At 42.4% G+C, this 21452-nt stretch overlaps 2 protein-coding genes across 3 annotated transcripts in view; both read right to left on the bottom strand.

Annotated features, from left to right (window-relative positions):
* The window catches only part of cfap299 (cilia and flagella associated protein 299), a 67637-nt gene extending 60875 nt beyond the window's left edge, over positions 1-6762 (bottom strand). For both annotated transcript variants that reach the window (XM_084025843.1, XM_084025842.1), the window contains exons 1-2: positions 6637-6762; positions 3897-4030 (exon numbers count right to left, since the gene is read on the bottom strand). In XM_084025843.1, the coding sequence (XP_083881969.1) occupies positions 3897-4030; positions 6637-6744 (242 nt within the window). In that variant the 5' untranslated portion in view covers positions 6745-6762. The remainder of the gene's footprint in view (positions 1-3896; positions 4031-6636) is intronic.
* Positions 6763-10809: 4047 nt separating this feature from the next.
* fgf5 (fibroblast growth factor 5) lies at positions 10810-19801 on the bottom strand (the record flags this gene model as incomplete). The annotated part of the gene is made up of 3 exons (XM_084024406.1): positions 10810-11181; positions 16449-16552; positions 19591-19801. 3 exons carry the CDS (start codon positions 19799-19801, stop codon positions 10810-10812), a joined length of 687 nt encoding a protein of 228 aa, XP_083880532.1.
* Between the last annotated feature and the right edge of the window lie 1651 nt (positions 19802-21452).

Raw genomic sequence — 21452 nt, 5'->3', positions numbered from 1 at the left:
CATTTAACCATTTGTATTGCTTTATTAAGCTAAAAACACACTTTATTATGCATTTATTAGCAGTTAACTATGCATGTATTAACTGTTAATGTGCATGTTACAGGTGGATCTAAAGCAAGATTGATACTTTCAGTGAATGTGTTCGTAATGCTATTAGAAACTATGATTTGTATGAAAGTGCTTATTGTCTTATAATATAAAATAAATGTGTTTATAATGCTAATATTAACACTTATATAGTCTAACACATACCAATGTTAATACGAATCTTATAAGGCCTTAATATATTTATTATATTATTCATTAATTTATATATCTATTAAATAGCATGTATTATAAGGAACTTAATATAAAGCTTTACCAATAAACAAGTTTGGTAATCAAAGAACTAAAAGCTGAGTTTTGGCAGATACACATTTTTTATCCTTTATCCTTTTATCCTCACCAAATGTTTCACACGGAGAAGACGATTGGATAAGACTCAGCTTAACAAGTCCCGGTATTTCACCAACTTGAAATCGGATCCAAAACTGAAGCCGGTCATCAGAACCCGACCCTGCTCTCCTCCTACGTGTTGATTCTGACTCCCCGTTCAGCTTCCCCCTAACCAAACAGTCGCACAACTGACTAATCATCCCATTCATTCAAGTATTGTATTTCACTTATGTCTGATGAGAGCAACGGGCCTTTTGTTTGGCCTGTTTTTGTCCCTTTCACGGCCAAGCTGTCAGGAGGAGCGTGTTGTCCTTAAGAATGAGACAGGGCAACAACGGGGCAACATCTGATTACCATTCACAGCACTATCTCCACTCCCCCCGGTATTTTATTACCACAGGTGCAGGGGCATTCATTGATCAGATGCACGCTACAGGCGAGGTTAGTCCTTAATTGAAAACAGCTCTATTTATACACCTGCAGGCACTAAAGGTCTCCAAGAGAGCACGGGGAGGTTGAAAAGAAGAGAAAGGAAGGGGGGAAAACACAGAGCAGTGACAGAACAGTGAAAAAAGACATGCCTTGGGAGACATAGGTTAAGGCAAAATGCATTCCCAAAACAGCATGGCTGCCCAGTGCCATGAGAGGAGAAGTATGCAGGGCCAAAAGGTCTTTAGGGAAGTAGACTTCTTTTTTTTCTGATTTGTTAACAAGAGGCACAAAATAAAATGCAAATCCAAATGATTCCTAACATGACTTTTTTTTCTTTGCTAGCCCAAACAACAACTGCATGGAGTTTGTTTACCGCACAGCTGCCGGTTTCAGCGGGCCACAGAACACTGTCCTGATTGTGCTCGGCCACTTTGCAGGTGGTACGTTGCATCCTGGGGCTCGCTGTTTTCACAATGTGACCATAACAGGAGGTCAGGGGGTCAGTTTGGTGGAAGTCCAATCAGAAAAACCACAGAGGAAAGAGTGATCTGCATTCAGATAGGGGGGGACATACAGCTCAAATATGCCACTTTTGATGGAAAAAATCTGCAGATGCGGTTCAGATTTATTTCTTTTTTTTAAGCTGTCTTGTCAAGGTCTTTTGCAGGATGCAACATATCATGAAAATGATGTCATGGAATCTGTTAATTGGTTCAAAAGTCAACATACTGGTGTATATATATATATATATATATATATGTTATACCACATTTTTTTCGAGGGCTATATCCATCCAGTTTTAATGATTTGTGTTTTAAAGGTCCTTTTATTTTATTATATGTTTTTATTTTAATAACACATTTTTTGTCTGCTTAAAAGACGGCTGCGAAACAGAGCGAGCTACAAACTGTTCAGAGCCAGATGTGGGGATTAGTGTTTGATACTCAGAATATAGCAGGACTATTCCTTTAAAAATCTATCTCAATGTGGAGTCTCTGATCCCATCCTCCAAACACAGTTAGGACCCTCACAGACCGCCCTTAAAAAGGCCTCTACATGGACGGGGATGTTGGAGACGGAATAGACTACTGTGCGCATAACATCCCAACGTTTCCCCAGATCCTGTTGGGACAAGATAAAAGGCTTTGTGGCCTAATATGACTCTAACTGCAGGTGTGGAGGCTCCCATTTCACCAGTGTCACTGATGTTCACAGAGGGGGGGGAGGGGGGACATCTGCACGTTTGGATAAGCATCTGAGGGTTCAATCAAATTCAACACCTCGCAAGTTAATGTTTGGATACCTCTGAAACACTGTGCGTGTGTGTGTGTGTGTGTGTGTGTGTGTGTGTGTGTGTGTGTGTGTGTGTGTGTGTGTGTGTGTGTGTGTGCGCGCGCGCGTGTGTGTGTGTGTGTGCGTGTGTGTGTGTGTGTGTGCGTGCGTGTGCGTGTGTGTGTGTGTGATGAATGGTCTCAGTCTGTTCTGGCTCGTCATCAAAGGAGAAACAACAACCACATGGCTTTATCAAGAATGCGAATATTATCTGTGTGATCATTTTGCTCAGGAGGGGGCCGTTTATACGTTTATAGGGGACTCCGGTTTGTCGTCTTGTCACTCAGCTTGTAAATGTCAAACATTTTGATGTGAATTTGGGACAGACGGGCTTGGTCTTGTTCATCGTGTGGGTACATGGACCTGATGAATTATTCCCATCTATCCCGTCTTTTGTAAAAATGCAATCATAAAGGGATTATACAAGCTGTTCAAACCGCTACCGCACCGGACACGGCTATAAAAGATTCAGATTTTATGAGCCGTCGTGCCTTGATTAGCAGAGCAGAACTTCAGCCTTTTACATTTTCCAGATACAGGAAGGATGAAAAGCATGCTGCGAACTCTATTCTATTTATTAAACATGAAGCAACACTCAGTGAGCTGGTTCGTTGTGTTGCTTCGGGTCATGAGGATGCTGAAATAAGGCCCCATGCTGAAAACCAGAAGGTTAGCCTCAGACAGCCTCAGACGATGGTTGTTTGGTCCAGTTTGAATTGTTATATGAATTAAACATATGATATTTGTCAATTTAAAAGGGTTCTTTGAACGTCGAGGAAAAATGTTGCATTTTCTCGTATAACAAAGCCTGTGTGTGTGGTACCAGGATGACACGTGACTCAAACACATCAGGGACGATAATATGAACAAAGTTAGCTAGCTAGCTAAGGTAGTTCACTTGGCAGTTTCACACAAGAAATAAGGGATAATACAACAAAACTGAGGGTCTCTTTACTTTAAAAAAATGTTTTCAAACTGAGAAAAGTTGTATGTGTAATTCATGGTACAATCAAGAAGGATAAAAAAAGGTCAGAGGGCAATCAAAGACATGTAAAACCCCTGGTAGATCAAGAGGAACATTATTCCACCGTTTGCCCCACAATCATCAAAACAATGACGTTATTTTCAGTCTACTGACGTGACTACTAACTGTACACACCCCGACATAACAACAATAACCCCGTACTTAATCGGACCCCACAGGGTCGAGCCAGAGGTCCAGATGAGCCACAAGAGCAACTCTGGAAGCTGCAAAAAAAACGAATAATTTATGTGCGTGCCACATTTTCTGTCCCATCCTTTGCTACGAATAGAGCTTAGAGTTATGAGATCTGGTTTGGAACAGAAAGTGGCATCACAGCACCAGAACTGAAAGCGATGCCAGCTTCCACCACAACAAACCAGATCTGGGGGAGAAGACAGCGCATCACTCATCTAAAAATATTATCCTTTCACACCGAATGAGGAGTCGATACAGGGAACCACAGAGCACTAACATAACTTTTCATCTCCTCGCCGCAGTGACTGATTGACTCCCAAATCCGCCTGACCACATTCAGACATTAAAGCAGCCGCATTTAATTTCCAGAGTATAACGGTGCCTCCTGATATTCTGGCATTAGCCGGGCGGTTGGTGTGAATTCTCCGGCCGTGTTAGTCGTGCAGCACGGTGGGGTTTGGGTGAGAACTTTACTCACATTGGCCGGCTCCTGCTGTAGAAAAGGTTGCTCTTTGCGGCCTCTGCAGCTGCTTTCTTCTCCTCAAATTCCTTCCTGCTCAGGACTGAGCCCTTGTGGCCGTGCTCCACCAGCTTACGGGCCAACTCCTGTCTCTGCGAGGGGAAAGGAGAGGAGAGGAGTCAGTCGAGGAGAGCTGTGCTCAGAGCTGGAGATTGTCAGATCTTGGATTTTGGCACGCCAGAGCTATTTTTTATTACTATTAAATGTCAAAAAGTAGTGAAAATGCCTATCACGATTTCCCTGGGCTCACGGTGATGTCCTTTTGCCGGTTCCATCTGCCAAAAAGCCTGAAACCTACAGATATTCAATTTGTAATGATATAAAACAGAGAATGGCAGCACACCTTTACATTGAAGAAGCTGGAACTGGAGAATATTTGGTGCATTGCTTGACGAATGGTTTAAACAATTTATGTTCTGTAGATCCACTAACAGGTGAATCAGTGGCTTTTTAAAATGACGCATATGTATACAGTTTTTGCAACATCCTGGATCTAACTGTATCCCATACAAATCCCAACAGGGTCCGGAGGAAAAACATACTTTCTGACAGATTATGGTCGCAGTTTTAAACGTGGTTGTAGATTGAATCAAACCAAAAAAACCTACAAACGTACTTGGTTCACATGGAAGAGCAGTTTCCTGCTGAAAGCCCTGTGTTTTTTTAATTTTTTAACAAGCAATAGCAGTTATAAACATTTCCCTCGACATGTAATTTCCAATGCACTGTCGTTGTGTTGGAGCGAGTTAGTCCAGTTCTGCAATCAAAGAGAACTGATAAATGAAATTGAAAATGTTGTCAGCTAGTAAGATTTCAGATTTACTCACCACTTTGAAAATGTTATTTCACTTCTCTCCCCCCCAAATATGGAAGTAATATAGTTTAGTTTTACGAGTTTAGTGTGATTTCATGCATACGCACAGCTCCATTTATTTCCTAAGTGTGTGTCTGTGTGTCCGTGCATGCGAGCGAGCGTCCATGTGTCAGTGCCTCTGCAGGGATTGTTAGCTACATTATTCCAATCGCAGACCCCGCAGTCATTAAAGCCAAGCCATAAAGTCATCATATAAAAACCAAATCTTGCTGTCAAATCCTGTGGCTTGTCAGATCAAAGCTCCGGCCACATGTCCTCCTACCCCGAAATCCCAGCGGCCCGGCCTGCGTCCGCACCCGAGAGGAAAAGTTATATTTTCCCTCAACTTTGATGTGGCTCACCAGAAAATGAGTCTCAGGCATTTGCTGGTCCTAAAATTGGCCTGAAAATCATTGTCTTCATTTTCAAGGCTCATTGAATAAGTCTGTTTGAATGAGCTACTTCTTACAGGACCCAGACTTACTCACAGACCTTTGTAGTAAAAATCTCTTTAGTTCCTAGTCACAGTGGGACAAATAACATCGTGTTTATAATTAGCTGATTTATCAGAACACGCTCCTTATCGGCATGACAGCGCGGGTTAGATGACCTGGGCTGAGCGCGGTGTGTCACAACACGGGGCCGATGGAGTTTCATAGTGATTGACTGCAGCTGATTATCAGGTCAGATATGAGTTGTTCTCTTCTCTGTGTGGACACAGGTGTTCAAACAAAGCGGCCCAACTACAGCAGCAGTCCATGTGCATGTCATTAGCAAGTGTGCCATCTGCTGGGAAAAAGCAGGATTGCCCATCTCTGATGAGGATGTTCAATTCAAGACCATTCCAAGAACTATTTGCTTACTATACGTTCAAGACCCCCCCCCCCCAAAAAAACCCAGAAGCTTCAGAGCTCCTCTGTTGATGTCAAGATGTAACTTTCTCCTGTTAAAAATGCAAAACATTATTTACATTTCGTAGATACATTTTAGGGAGGAACCCCATTTACAAGAGTGGCAATTTAGAATCCCTGAAAATACAACATTTCAATTATTATAAGCATTTTCAGGTCTCCCATGTTAATTTTTGATTAATAATTTGGGGGATTATAATTCTAATGGTCATACTAGATATGGTTTGGAGTGGAGACCATATTGTTAAACTGGGACTTTTTAATTTGCTTAACAACAGACAAAACATCACATTTTATAACATTTTTGTTGTCTCTACTGCTTTAACTTTTATGACTGAGCTAAGTGAACTTTGAATGAGGATTGGTGGTGGCTGCTTGGTAAAGAAATACGTTTAAACCTTCATCCCCAAACCTGTGTATGAACGCCACCTAGCGTGCGAGCACATGCATTACACCAAATACAATCGTCTCCATGGCAAAGCCAGCATTTACTTGAGCCCGGATACACCGTGTTAATAAATACGTACCAATAACTGTCAAAACAAACAAGTAGAATAATTTCATAAACGCGTTCGTATGTACTTAAACATGACTACACATCCGGGTTTCTTGCGCCATTATCTAAACAACGCCAGCAAGCTGCGGCAGCAGTTTTGACAGCAACACATCTGAAACAAGTGATGTAGTTAATTAATATAAAAAAAACGCTTTGCGGGATAAGAATCATGCCGATTTGAAGACATGGAGTTGGTGACTTTAAAAAGTCGAAAGTTGTGTTTTCCGTAACGTGTCCCGGAGCGTTATCGCGGAGATTACCATAAACTGAGAGTTTTGTGAACGCAGTTCTGACGTGTTGTATAAAACAGACCGGTGTGAAGGAACGCTAACGTTACAGAGATGGCTAAAGACAACAGTTTGTACCAGAGCAACTCACTTTTAAGTGAAATACATCGACTGGCGTGACTTTGGAGTCGAGGTAGTCTTCGTAGGTTTTATACGGTGTTAGAGAATCGAGGAAACGAGCGGCCGTGCTGGACTCCATCTTCGCGCTAGCCGTGTTGTGAACGGACGCTATAGCAACCGTGCTACCTGTCAACATTAGCATATTTAACGGCCGCGTGGAGGGGCATTCAGGGACGGTTCACTGCGTGGGAACGTGGTCGTTTTTTTGCCCAGTAACTTTATTGCCCCTAGTGTTCGTCATTTTGTAAATATGTACGGTAGTCACCGGCGAAAGAAAAATATTTTGGATGAATTGTGTCATGGATTACACAGAGGATATTTGTCAATGTAAAATACAATTTGTCAAGTCGAGAAAGAAAACCAACCAATCAGTGAATTAAATCTCTCGTCTCACACAACATGCGTCACCAACACGGCCTTTATCTTACCTGATGTGTTTATCCAGCGAGTCGTTCTACTTATTTCAGTCATTCCAACAACATTTTCTCATATAACTGCTTAAGTAAAAGTCTGCGGAAATACGACAATAGGACACACCCAAAGCTACCGTATATGTGACGTCTCTTTGAAGCTACGATGCTCATGTGTTTCACACTGTACTCACGCTAACTACGTGTCTGGAGTCGCTGGATAAAACACATCAGGTAAGATAACATTACATTTGTGATGGAACGTAGCTAAGCTACGTAGCTAGCTAGCCAGCCAATGTTTTATATATATATATTATGACCACAAAATACGATTTTTATGATTTGGAAAATGATTTGCCTCTGCATGAGTGTCATACATATAAGTCACGCTCCCTTCTGGTGCTTCTGTTGGCTTCGGGCCTGAGAAGACGTAAATAGTATCATGTCTTCTCGAGTAGGCCTACTGTCTGCCTCTCATATCCGATAAACTTCACTGAACTCAATACAGACTTCATATTGAGGCTAACCTGGACTAATGGACATGACACCCGGTCTCACCATGTCATTCCCTAAATCCTGGCCAGTCCATCCTATATTTGGCCCCTTGACTGACTGTAAAACACAGAACAAAATGTTCATTGGGAACGTTCCCAACTCCATTTACAGACATACTGTGACTCTTGGCTGTCATAATCATCTTTTTACTGTCAATTTTGTTTAATTTTCTCATTCAGCATGCCTTTTAACAGAGTGACATCCTCTGAAAGTGAGGTAATAATTTGAAATTTTGCTTTTCACACCATTTAATTTGTGGCCAATATGAGTACACGCGGATGTACAAATAAGTCAAAAGGAAGCGGAGGCAGATGGCAGGCGGGTTAACGAGGGAATCTGCTCCTTCAAGATCCAACTTAAAACAAAGACTGTCACGCACGCTTTCCTGGCGTTTCTGAGGTCACCCCCTGTTTTCCTACCTAGAAATAAAGACCCGCTTCATTATTTAACAGCAGTATGAATAATAAACGCAAAACTGCTGTTGTTGTTAGTCTTGTGGAACAATCTTTTTCACGGTGATTACTCTTTCCCTTCTTGTCTGTGACTCATGTCACCTGATTTTCTAATGAACGTTCATCAAAGGACCTTGGTCATGTTTATGGTCTTGTTTATAAGGAACTTCTGCTTATTCTCCTCCACAGTTTCTTTGTCTCAATCCCAGCGAGACAGATATATTAATAGCCCACTTTGAGAGTAGTAAACAGAAGAATGCATACTTATTTTTTTTTAATCTACTTTGGACAGCCAGCCTGGGTATTACTATAAACACCAGATACAACATGTGTATGTGATAACATGGCTGGATTCCATTAAGCTGCTTTAGTTTCAGGGTGCTGGTATCGAGCATGCAGGTTCACTGTCGGTCATGGTGGCTGACTGGGAAACTATTAGTGATATAGATCCATTTTTAAAGTCCACCTAAAACGTCATTTCCTTTTTTCTGAGTGAAACAGGATTCGCAGGCGTGACGACATCACTTTGTACAGGAAATTTGATTTGATGGTTGAAAAGATTAGCTCACAACTGTTGCTATCTCTGTGTTTGCTTAGTTGCAGATTGATTGATGATAATATTAGTTGAAATGGGTTAGTATAGCTGATCTAACTATGTGTCATATTTAGTTTTACGGGAAGAAATAGATATTGGATTTTGATATAAAAATAGGTGCACAATATGACCGGGGATGTGATCTAATAAAGGTTAACAGGGAATCAAAATTCATGCAGCAGAGCTGAGATATTCTGATTTAAGTGTCGAGGATTCAAGTCCTGACCTCTGACCTCGTTATGCACGAGAGCAGAAAAAAGAACAAAATCTCTGAACCTTAAAGCAAGTGTTCACCCTAAAATGGATTGATGTACATCATGGGGACATGCAGTTGTCCCCATTTGGTCTCAGAAAAAGTGAAGGGGGTCCCCACAATGTGAGTGTGTTGTCAGATATACAGCATGCCCCCACATAACCGGTGATAAACATGCATGCGTGCACACACACGCACACACACACCTGTCTGTCTCAGCCACTGTGATCCTCAACTATTCTTCTTCTCTTGTTCTTTGGCATTTCAGTGACAAAACAATACTCACATTTTCAGAAAAAATGTCTATTTTAAATTCAAACAAGGTAGTCTCGTGAAACTCATCCAAGATATAAATTACAACCGAAAACTCTCTGAATACTAAAGTCAACCGATTTGGCATCATCAAACTGCCAGCATGCAACATAATACATGTAATCCACAGATATATTTCATGTTTAATAGTCATATTACATAAAACTCTTCATCATACATAAGTTTTTATCAAAAAAATTCTCATAGAAAAAATATTTCTTTGTGATGTGAATGAGGACCACACAACATGATGACACCACATATGATCAAAGACTAAAACAAAGACGTTATAAGAGAGAGCGCATGGAGCTATATATATATATATATATATATATATATATTGTTTTCATTGTTGGTGTAAGAAAAATCTTTTGTTTAGTCTGTCTTTTAGGTAGATGTTTTTTTTTTTTTTTTTTACTTTTCACTCTTTAATGGATGGTACTGGTGACTCAAGATTGTCTGTGTTTTGCACGTTTTTTGGCAGATGTGAATCAAGAATTTATAGTTCCGGCTTTTCGGGAGGCTGAACCCTGCCTCCCGCCCCAGAGATGTCCGTATATGTTCCTTCATCACCATTCCACGGCTGTTTGCCATCCGATACACCTACAACTTGAACCTTCCCCAAAACAAGTGACCGCTCTTTCTCGGCATCTTTATCCCCGTGGTGACGGCGGTGCGCTCCTCCTGGGGGGAATGCCGTGAGGTCATGACTCTGGATCTTTTGTGGGGACAGCCGGTCGCTAAAATGATAGTTTTGACGGACAGTTTTCTCCTTGATCCCTCACAGCTGTCCACGAAGGAGGGGGGGAGGGGGGTCCTCATTTTCATGTTGATTATCACAGATCTGGCGTCAGCTAAGGGACAGTTGGTCGCTGTGTATGTTCAGGCAGTAGACATGTTGGAAGCACTTTCCCAGCCAGGTTGAGAGCTTTTCCTGCCTGAAAGTAATTATTTGTGTGTTTAAAGCTGAAATCCATAACCTAACTATCATATTTTTGGCATCTATGTGATGGAGTGTTATTTGACTCGTGACTTGTTACCATAGAAATAAATTAAGAATAAAACGGACACTCAAATCAGCGTAACAGGATGGTCAGAGTGGCGTCCATATTTATGTGCAACGACTATCGGTGGAGTAGTAATGTTAGGAAGCATAGCGAGACGGACTAAATGAGTAAAGTTAACAATTTAATCACACAGTAGGAAAGGGCATTGCTATTGTCAGATTCTACTTTGGTGCATAATTTCAACACCAAAAACATGCTTGCCACAGCTTGAACAGCATCTGATTTTAAAGGACATTTTCTCAAGCTGGTTTGGTGCCGAAGTTCACCATGTACACAAAATGATGACATGAAACAGGACAGAAACTCCCAACTCTGATCATCAGCAGAGAAAAGCTCAACAGTCGTACCTGGCAGCCCTTTGAGGTTTCCCACACTTAAATACCCGGAATGCTTTGAATGTCATAAACGACCATCGTCAGTGTTTTTGGGTTCATCCGTCCCTGATCAGTCCACTGTCTATGAACTTTGCATCACCCGGCTAGAGCCAGACCTAATGACACCTATCCAAACCGGTACTTGGGCCAGTACTTGACTTGCATCCGTCTCGGCCCCGTTCCTGCATGGACGGCGTTCGCCACAGGAGGTTTGGGTGGTGGCGGCGGCGGCGGGCTTTTCCTCCTCTCTTTGCTCCTGTCTGTGATGGTGAAGCCTCGCTCGCTCTGCTCGTGCAGGCTGACCCTCGGCAGGAAGTGAGTGGAGACGTGCTGGGATTTGACCCGCGGGCTGGAGCCCATTTTGGCTTTCCCTCTCTTGTTGAGGGCCACAAACCAGTCGCGGCCAGTCCTGTGGTTCCTGTGGATCACTGAGGCGTACGTGTTGTAGCTGTTCTCCTGGAAACGCTCCCTGAACTTACAGTCGTCTGTGAACCCTTCCTGCAAAAGAGAGGGAATATAAGGTGTTAATCAATCACCTATTTCCTTTCATTATTTATATCAGTCAATGATTAATATATATATATATATATATATATATATATATATATATACATTATATCTGTGAATGAATCTTAACATCTGCTTAATTTGCACTGTGTAGCGTTCTTTAACCATGTGTTTCAAACTGTTTAAAACTTTGAAAACGTGCGGTCCAGAAAATATATCCTTTCCATGGAATCATAATTGAGAGTGCAGTTAAGTTGTATGGGAATGTACTTTTGGAGGAGACGGGGTTGAATTGATGCAGGTGATTGGATAATAAAGCGTACGACTGTACAAATCAGAGACCATGTGCCAAAATCTCATGTCAAATATGCAGCGAGCCGTGAAGCATCTGCATAAGGAACACCTTTGTTTGACAATGGAACGTGTTTACAGTTCAATTCAATTGAAACATGAAGCCAAATTATGTGGTTTATCTGATCCGGGAGAGCAACAAAATGAGAACAGAAACGAGGCGAATGTCTGACCTGTATGTAACGACCGAAACCGAAGGAAAAACCAAAGTACTTGAATTTCTCAAGACAGAGCTGGATAATATTTAGTAATACCATAAATGCAACCAAATTCAGAGTGGATTAACTTCAAACACTCTGTTATCTCAACCTGTAATTGCTCGTCGCTGATTGTGATCTGATGGGGTAATATTTCTCTTTCATCTTGGGCTGAAGGTCTAAGGCGTCTAAATGACTTTGCTTATCACAGAGATGCAGAACCTCCTTTGTACGCGTCCAAAAGTCATCACAGCCTGTGTATCAACTTTTAAATGAAGACAACCCGATCATGTTGTTGATCACAATGGCAGTGGACTGATCAACAGGATAAATATATTGCACAGAACTGTATCAATTGATTGGATAAATGTGACATTCAAGACATTTATTGATAAAAGTAGGTGATGTTATAAGATGGAATAAATATATTTTGGAGACATATTGTTATGGTTTGGGTTAAGCAATGTTGACACAACAGTTTTCATCCGACCCACTGCTCTGTTTTTTCTAATGTCGATATCGGAGGCAATTTACAGTCGCCAGGAAAAACAAATTCTTATTTACGTGGACAATGCCGATGATGCTAGCTATATTTTAACACTAGGGGTAGACTAAACTAATAATCTGAAGGCCCCAAATACTCCCCACACTACTTCTGGTGGTCTAAACTATAATGAAGTTGAACAAAACAGCAAAAAGAAATACATTTTCTACCAAAATGTTCCTGCTTTAACGTTCTTAGTGAAAAGAGATGCAAAAATTCATTGAATGTTCCCGTTTTTGTGCCTAAAAATATCTCGGGTGGGAAACTCTGACATGTACCCAGGGATGCCTGCTTTCCTGCTGCAGTACGACTTCCTTGTATAACCTCCTGCCATTCTGAAATAAAACAAACTGTTCTGCTTTGCTGAAGAGTGCAGCATAGCAGAAAATGATGCCATTACAGCGTTCGGTAAACATGCCAGTCACAAGAGAGCGTGGCTGCGGCGGAATCGCAGAAAGCTTTAAGTTATTCAAAGTGACCGACTGTTCCTCTCGGCTGTTGTTTTTTTTTTTTTTTAAAGATGATTAGAAAGTTGAACAGAACTCCGATGTCACTGCTATGGGAGGATTGCAATGATTTAATAGAACGCTACATTTCAGCAACAAACCGGCTCTGGTACCAGTCAGGGAATTACACATCTGGAAACAAATCCATTGGAGCATGTATAAACGCACGCACACACACACGCACACACATACCAGGAAAAGCTTTGGCTCCTGCTGTGTTTCATAGGATTTAATGGCTGCGGCGGGATTCCAGAGATCTTATTGTTAAAATCATAATGCTTGTACAGCTGTTTAACCTGGCTCATGCCCTGCTGGATTGGTCACACTCTCTTAAAGGGACCTTTCCCATGATCCTCGGGGTTAGCGTACTGAGGGCAGAGGTGGAAAGTTACAGATTCCCTCTACCAGAATAACATTTCTTAAAAAATGTGTCCTTTCTTACAACTACCCACTACTTAACGGTCTAATACTTTTTTAACTGTAACATAACTGAACAAAACAGCTTTGCTTTCTAAACACTCAATGCTACAATGGCATATTAAGTCCACCGTAAGTATAAAAGCTCAAGAAAAATGCAAGAAAATACTCACAAATTTACGATTATACATATTATTATTATTACAATATTCTCGGAGACCATAAAGCCACAAATTTGGAGACATTTCACTCAAAACCAAAAACGTCAACCTGTTGTAAAAGTCACAGGAGGGTTAAATTGTCATAGGATGTAATGTTTGGGTACATTACCAATCATGTGGTACTCAATGATATTTTACTAATTAAAAGGAAACTTAGACCTGCTGGTGGCAATAGAGCACAGGTCACTAGGGTTCATCCTCTGGGGACCATGGATTCACCAGACCAGATTTCATGGCCACTCAAAAGCAACTATTCTCTTATACAAACTCAGTTAGAGAGCTGCGTTTGTAATGAATTGGTTGGAAAATGCAAAGACTTAATAATCAGACATAAATTATGTCTTAGGTATAAAAACATAACAGATGCAACAACAACAACAATCTGAAGCTAAGACATAAAAAAATGAAGAAAAACAAAAGTTCAATCAAGTCTGCATTTCTCTCTCTCTCTGTTCCTGTTCCAACAAATGCAGGTGACCCTTTCACTTTGCCAAAGATTATGTTTGTGATGGCTTGCTGAGCAGGTCATGTCGAGCAATGTGCATCTGTCTCCTCGTCCATAATTCAGCCAATAAATCGGCGCTGGGATAACATCTACACATTAGATATGACAGACGATGCAACGAGATAAGGGGCAGGGTGTCATCCGACACCCCGACATGAGGCCCGAGCCCGTCTGTGGCCCCCGTGGTTTACATCCACCCCGAATCATCAAGGCGGTTAAATAGCACAGTGCAGCTGTAGACACAGATTGGAGTTTTAGTTGTACAAATATTTTCTCCGAGGCAGAGCTGCTCCGGAGGCAAAAATAAGCTCTGACTGCAACGGTCGGTCTCTCTGAGTGCAAGGTAGCGACAGTGAGTAGTCAAGCTGATTAAAATAACGACAATAAATAAAAAATCAATAAATATAAAATGTAAAAAAAAAACATTCCTCCTATACTCATATGCTACGTCTGTTCGAAGGTAGCATTGATATGTATGTCGCATGAAATTGGTGTCGCAATCTTCACGGACACATTGCATTGTTTTTTGTTGCTGTAATCCATTTGTGGAAGAAAAAATCACCTCAGAAACAATTATGTCGGAGTTGGAAACCAAGGGCAAGAAGAGACGGAGTCGGGAATTTGCCGACATAAAAAAAATAAATAAAAAAAGCCGACTCCTCCTCTCTGTGTCAAAGACGGTAACTTCGTACACAGACTCACCGTACAAACATCATCGGGTCTGACTCATTCTTTTGCTTACCGGCTCATCAGGTAAGATAGCGTTACATTTATGCATTGCACTGAGTAAGCCAAGCTAACGAGCGTGTTGGTGACGTACTTGATGTGAGACGAGAGACGTAGTTCCCCAAGACGTTCTCGACATGCAGAATCATCTTTTAAATTGACTAAATTTAACACGTGTAATCCATGGTACAATTCAAACAGGATAAAAACATATTGCCATGCTTTTTATGAAATCAGGACCCACGGAGGACGACGGGAAAGTGCCTGACTTAGCCTCCCTATTCTCTGTTCTTGACCGAGATGCTCATTTTAATATTTATAATGCTGTGTCCTGCCTTTAGTGCTGTAACTTGGAAGTAGCTCTGCACCAACTTCAGCCTGAATATGCTGATGCAGCAAAAAGAGGCACGACGGCCGACCTTTCTGCTAAAAAGGAGAGTAGATGTGGAACAGTCTGGAACAACGAAGGCGTAAATAAGACCAGATCACAGACGTTTCAGACCACGAGAAATAAAAACCCCACTGAGTCAGACTGTGGCTTTATGCATCATAAACTTCCAGCAGAACAAAAAATGATGATGAAGTTGGAGGCGGTCATCCCCCCCTGCTGTTTTGCTTTTTTCACAATTATTTGCTCTGATTATCCAATTCTGCCCGGTTTCGATTTCTATTCAAATCTTGTTTGGGCTCCGCCGCCGAGAGAGTTTGCAATCTTCTCCTTCTATAAGCTGGAATGATGAGTGAATATCTACGGGCTGGTGAGAAGCTCACAGTGGCATTAGTGCCGTTGACGTGGTTTCATGAACCAACACCAGGAGCTGAGGGGTCACAAGTCGCCGTCTCTCGCATGGCGAGCTTACAGACGATTGTCGCTCCCTTTCTGATTGTTTACTCAACATATTGATCTCACTTCATGGCTCTCTGCTCTGTATATTATCAGCCGTCCCAGACAGGATTTAATCTGGTCTTCCCATTAACACATGCTAATAGGGAGTTGCTTCTGTCTCCACGCCTGCCAAGGCGCCCGCAGATGACTCGGCAGCGCGGCCGGCCTGCTTCTCGGCAGCGAAAGGCCAAGCTGCTGTGGGCGGATTTGGGCTTACTGTGTGTTTGGGGGGATTTGGAAGTTTTCAAAACTGTGGCTGAAGATTACAGCGGTATGCCGTGACACGCTGATGTCAGATTTGAGGATTTTTTTTGTTATACTAATAAATAAGACAAATATAGATGCACTGTGTGACGTTTCGATGGAGAAATCAAACTGAGTCCAAAAAGGAGTCGGGCGGCTGAGAGGGGGCATCATATGAGCAGCAAATGAGATGCAGATTCACCAAATTAAATTCTGGTCCGGTTGGTATCTAATCTGACCACGAGATGCAGCTGAAAGCTCAGAAAAGCTTATCGATGCATCAGTATGCTTCAAACTAAAGTATGCTTGTCGGATAATCGGAGGGATGTGTCTGATTATTCGACAAGCATTTGTGGTGTTTTCTTAAACCTCACTCAGAGGTTTTGTTGCCTTAATAGGCTTAAAGCTGAAATTTTGCTGCATCATATTGTTTTTTCTGTCAGAACGACATTATGCTACAAAAGTTCAGACACCAAAGCCACTTGGTTTTGGAATACTGTCATAAATGCGCGTCCAACACCGGTCTCGTGGTTGAAACTCTGCGTTGTTGCCGTGTTTCGTGACTTATTCACGGACGGCCGTGAGACGGGGTCGACGTGTGTGAGTTTAACGGGTTCGAGGTTATGAACAGAAGCAGTTTGTGAAGCGTCCGGGATACTTACAGCGGCGTAGAGCCGTCCTCTTTTATTCATGGCCAGGAATCTGTTGCCGTAGACCCCTTTTATGCCGATGACCCCCTGAGAAACCGCGAACAGCTCCAGGACACCTAAATGTACAAACAACACGTTCTGATGAGATTCAACAGCAGAAATTGGTTAATTGTAGTCTCTGAGACGATCCTGGGACACCAAGACCTTAACATGTCAGCATTTTTCACTTTTGGTTCCCCCCCGTCTCAAAGTTGATGTTTCATTTTTTTTTTTTAATGGGCTTTTGGTGATGCCTCAAATCAGGTCTGGGGTTGACACAAGCTCAGTGGGTAAGTTGTCAGTAAATACACCTCTCGTGAATTTTGAAGCGTTTACATATCCTTAAAACAAAGCGGTTGCTAATAAGTCGCTAAATGAGACCGCTGGACATCGTCACGGCAACTTGTCCGCCTTCGAAGCCTTGTTGTGTTTACTCGTGCTCATGTGACTGTGCAACAAAATCACAGTGGTTCATGACAGAGAACTGGAATTGAAATCTATTGATTTATATCCACGGACACAAATGCGTCTTCTTTTTCCAAACTTTTAACCAAACCACTGTCGTTCACAATTTGCTTCACATTAATATTTCCGTTATGTAAATATATGCTTGTTACATGCATAGTGTCTTTTCAAAATAAACTTCCGTCTTCACAGGAAGTTTATTTTGAAGGTTTAGGCAACAAAACCACTTAGTTAGGTTTAGGAAAAGAGCGTGGTTGATGGTAACTTGACTCACGGGTCACATGACAAATGTTAACACTAACTTTTAAGTTCCACACGGGACACAGCAGCAGTCTCCTGGACTAAAGTCCCATGTCTGTTTGACCCCTCCACCTCCCTGCGGATTCTATCTCCCTCTTTATACTACATCTGTTAGTCTACCCACAATGCAGCAGGTGGCTCCATCACATACAATTGTTCAGATGCCAACAAACTGGTGTCTCTGTCTGGTTACTGCACAGCACCCTGGTCAGCTAACTACCCCGTCAAAATAAAAGAACCCTTCAGAAGAATATTGTCCCTGCAGTCGATGTACGTGCATTAACCAGCGTCAGCGTTCAGTGATATGAGATGCTACGTGACGGTAAAAGAATCTTCATATTACAAATGTGAGACGCCCGGCAGTCTCCTGCTCGTCTCCAGCGCTGTCATGCAGGATCCGAAACCACATGGCTGTCGCGTTGAAATCCATGTAACCTGACAACTCTTCTAAAGGGGACCATGAAATGGAGGCACAAGTGCACTTTCACGGTGCGCTTCGGCTATTTCGTCAGGCGGAGGAGCGACGAGGGATCTGATGGCGCAGTAAAAAACTGAAAATGGGATTCACGACTTCAGTCTTCTGGCCCAAAGATATGTCATATGTCTTGTTCTCCATGCAGCTGAATGCTTGAATAATAATCACTTCATCTGAGGTGGAGAGGTTTTGTATGTCGATATTTGACTTCATAAATAATGTGCTTAAATGGAGGGAAATCATTTTCTATTCAAACAGCTTGTAAAATCATCTTCTAGCAGTCTTACTTTTTTAAACACATTGTCACTTGTAAGAAACTATTTGGATCTGATACAAGGGGAAATGATAAAGGAATTTGATCAGTTTCCCGCATGTCTTCTCCCTGTCTCTCCCTGTTTCCACACTGTCTCTATAAAATAATAAAAGGCTTGAACGGCGCTCTAGCCTAAAAAATCATCTTTAAAAAATATATATATTTTCAATAAAGTTTTTTTTTAATCAGTGTTCCTCTCCTGCAAAACCACTAGACAAACAGCCAATAGGAAGCCTCCATGCTAGCCTAACGTGCAGTACTCTGTTGCTACAGTAAACTGGTGAAACGCTGCAAAAAGACTGATTTCACAATCAGCATTCAATCAATCCGGTCGGATAAAATTTGGAACCAAACAGTTGTTTTTTTTAATCCGTATTCAAATTAGCATCAAGTCAACCCAACGTAAGCGGGTCTCTAGTGCACATGCTCAAAATTAGCATGCAGCACTGAGATGGCCAATTATTGTTGTTATTATTATTATAATTATAATAAAGGAATTTGAATTGATGGTTGAAAAAATTAGCTCACAAACTTCTCTAGCCACTAAAAGTTGCAGATAGAGTGATGGAGATCATGATATCATTGGTTGAAATCGGTTAGCTGATGTTAGCATGCATCATATGTTGTTTTCCAGGAAGAAAAGGTTATTCAAACTTTTGAAAGATTTTTTTGTGATATTTGTGGGAAATATTTATAGGTACAATATGATCTCGAAGGGCTAAAAATACTTTTTATTTTATTTTAGCAGAACTTAAAAACTGAAACCACAATTTGTGTGCATTTATGACCTATTTTTCAGTTTCCTGAAACTGAAAAACATACCACAAAAATACACAATAACTACATAAACACTTATAATAACAACAAACACTGTTATTATGTGTATTATACCTAAATAAATGTTGTGTTAACACAAAAACAAATCGTGATAACATGTATCATCAGTATCCTTAAGGCTCAGATGCTTAAATGATTGGACCCTGGAAACACGTGCTGCTCAACATTAGTGATTTATAGTTATACAAATTGAATTTCTCTTAAATTAGCTGAGAAGATGTTCCCACAGAGCACAATAACACACTTGTTGTGTGTTGAAAGTCACCAAATCAATCATTTGCATGTAAAAACATATAGGCTACATATAACATATTTTTGTTAGGTTTTTTTTCTTTTTTTAAGTGGATATTTTTTGCAGTGTACGGAGTGGCGTTGTTGTGTTGACAATCGCGCTGATCACCAATGCAACGCTTCCTGTTGTCGTGTTGCACCTGTTACTTCCACAAATAGTCTACCTGCCGACACAAACGAGGCTCGTCGAGCGGACCTGTCACCGGGTCCGGGTCTAAGTTTAGGAGCGCGTTCCTTCCGCTCTCCCTCTGCGTAAATCAGCACAACGTGAAGGGACGACGTCTAAAAACGAGCAATTAACAGCGAATGCAGGAACGCGGATCCAAGTGCGCATTCCCGGCGAGACGCGCAGGGCATCGCGTGCGCGTCAGACGCGTATCATTTAGTAGTTGTGTGCCGCTCCGCGCGGCGCGGAACCGGAGCGAGCGACTTACTTTTCTGGTTGGGCTCATGGCTGCCGTTGACTCTGCCGTCGGGATGGATCTGGAGGTGGAAGCCGATGCCAACCCTGCAGTAGAGCCTGCAGGTCCTGCGTCCCGAGCGGATCCCCTCCTCCAGAAGTTGGCGCTCCAAGGAGACGCGCTGTGCTCCGGCGGCGGCGCAGATCAAGTGAGCGACGGTCAGAAGGCAGAGAGGAACATTCATTGTTCCACAGAGGAGCCACTTGCTAGGCCACTTCCAGCATTGTTGGTGTCGCCGCCGAGGTCTGGGCACCGCGAACCGTGCGCGCACACACGCGTGCAGCGCTCCTGGGCATTACCCCGGCTGCAGTAGCTGGAGTTGTTCTGCTGGCACCGGGATATTTATAACGCCAATGATCTCACGACTCGATGCATGCCTGAGCTCTAAAGGACGCTCTTTCATCCGGATTTTGTCGCCGAGATGCCACTCCTGCTCAGCGCGGATCCACAGCGGCGGGGCGTGAAGGAAGAGCGACTGACACCGCACATGTTCCGAGGACTCGTCCGCGCCAGGACGCACTGACCGCGGCATTTTACGCACGGGGGAGACATCGCTCTGAATCGATCTGGGGGCGCGATCATTCATTCGCACGTGGGGGGAAGAAAGCGTGAAAAAACTAACGAGTCTTCTGACGACGCTTCTTCCTATATAGGACGAGTTGGAGCGACATGATGAGACGGTGGACGCGGGAGGGAGGACGGCGGGGTTCAGACCGCAGAGATCATCAGGTGGTGCAGCAGAGTTTAAACACTGGCTCACTCAGGCAGCCGTATTTATAGGCTTTAGTCCACCTTATCATCTGATATGTGATCATATGTCCACATGCTGTCAAGCTGCCTGATGTATTCTGAGCAGCAGAGGAGACACTGACATGATCAGATATTAATATTGCAAAAATCAAACCACAATTATTCACATTTTAGTATGTAATTTTATTTTCTTTCTCCCATAACATTTTGTCTCCTGCTACCAGATGATGATTTACATCCTCTCAAACCTCTCATCTGACTAACTATTTAGGATGGTGGTCCAGGGTCGCAGCAACAGTCACATGACCAGTGAAGTGTTTAGTTTAACCGACCCGGTCTCGTAAATCGTTCAATTTTGGTTTCACGCGGGACAAGAACAGCATTCTCCTGAGTGAAAGTCCTGTGTTTGTTTGACAACCCCACTGTATACTATAACACTGGTTTGTGCAAAAACATTTAGTGAGAATGCCAACATTTTCCCATGACGACTGGGTCTGTGTGGGCAGGAGGACTTATTGTTTGCAGAAAGTCCTGGAAAATGTCAACTTGAATATATAATCATTTTGGTTACTCCTCTGTTAGAAAAAAATCTAATTTCACACATAATGACTTATTTTTACTGTGAGCTACATTTGCCTCCAGATAGAGCAGGTGCTTAAATCAGAGTTACTAAGATTTCATAAATAAAATAATGAACACCCATACCCCACCCTGCAGTGTTTCCATTCAGTTTACTTCTTGACCGACCCAAGATGCCGAAACGCAGGCCCCTCTCAACCCAAACATCCATCTGATGCTGTGTGCTTGGAGTGTCGGTCACTGGAACACATGTTCAGCGTTAAGCTCGTTCGTTTCCAATCATCACATGCATTTGTCGTAATCCCGTCCCTCATTGTTTTCGGGGGCGCAGCTATGTTTGAATGTGATTACCTCGCGCCCGGCGGTGGATCGCAGCCCGCATCGGGGGCCTAATTGTCTCTGGCACACGGAGCCGGGGGGCCGGCCCGCGTTACCTTTTAAGTAAACAGCGGGCCAGTGTTTAGTCCCACTGTTCTAATGGCCAGTCATTCCTGTGAGGCCATTCC

Source organism: Eutrigla gurnardus, assembly GCF_963514095.1.
Source record: "Eutrigla gurnardus genome assembly, chromosome: 13".
Lineage (NCBI taxonomy): Eukaryota > Metazoa > Chordata > Actinopteri > Perciformes > Triglidae > Eutrigla > Eutrigla gurnardus.
This window is presented reverse-complemented; position numbering and strand designations above follow the sequence as displayed.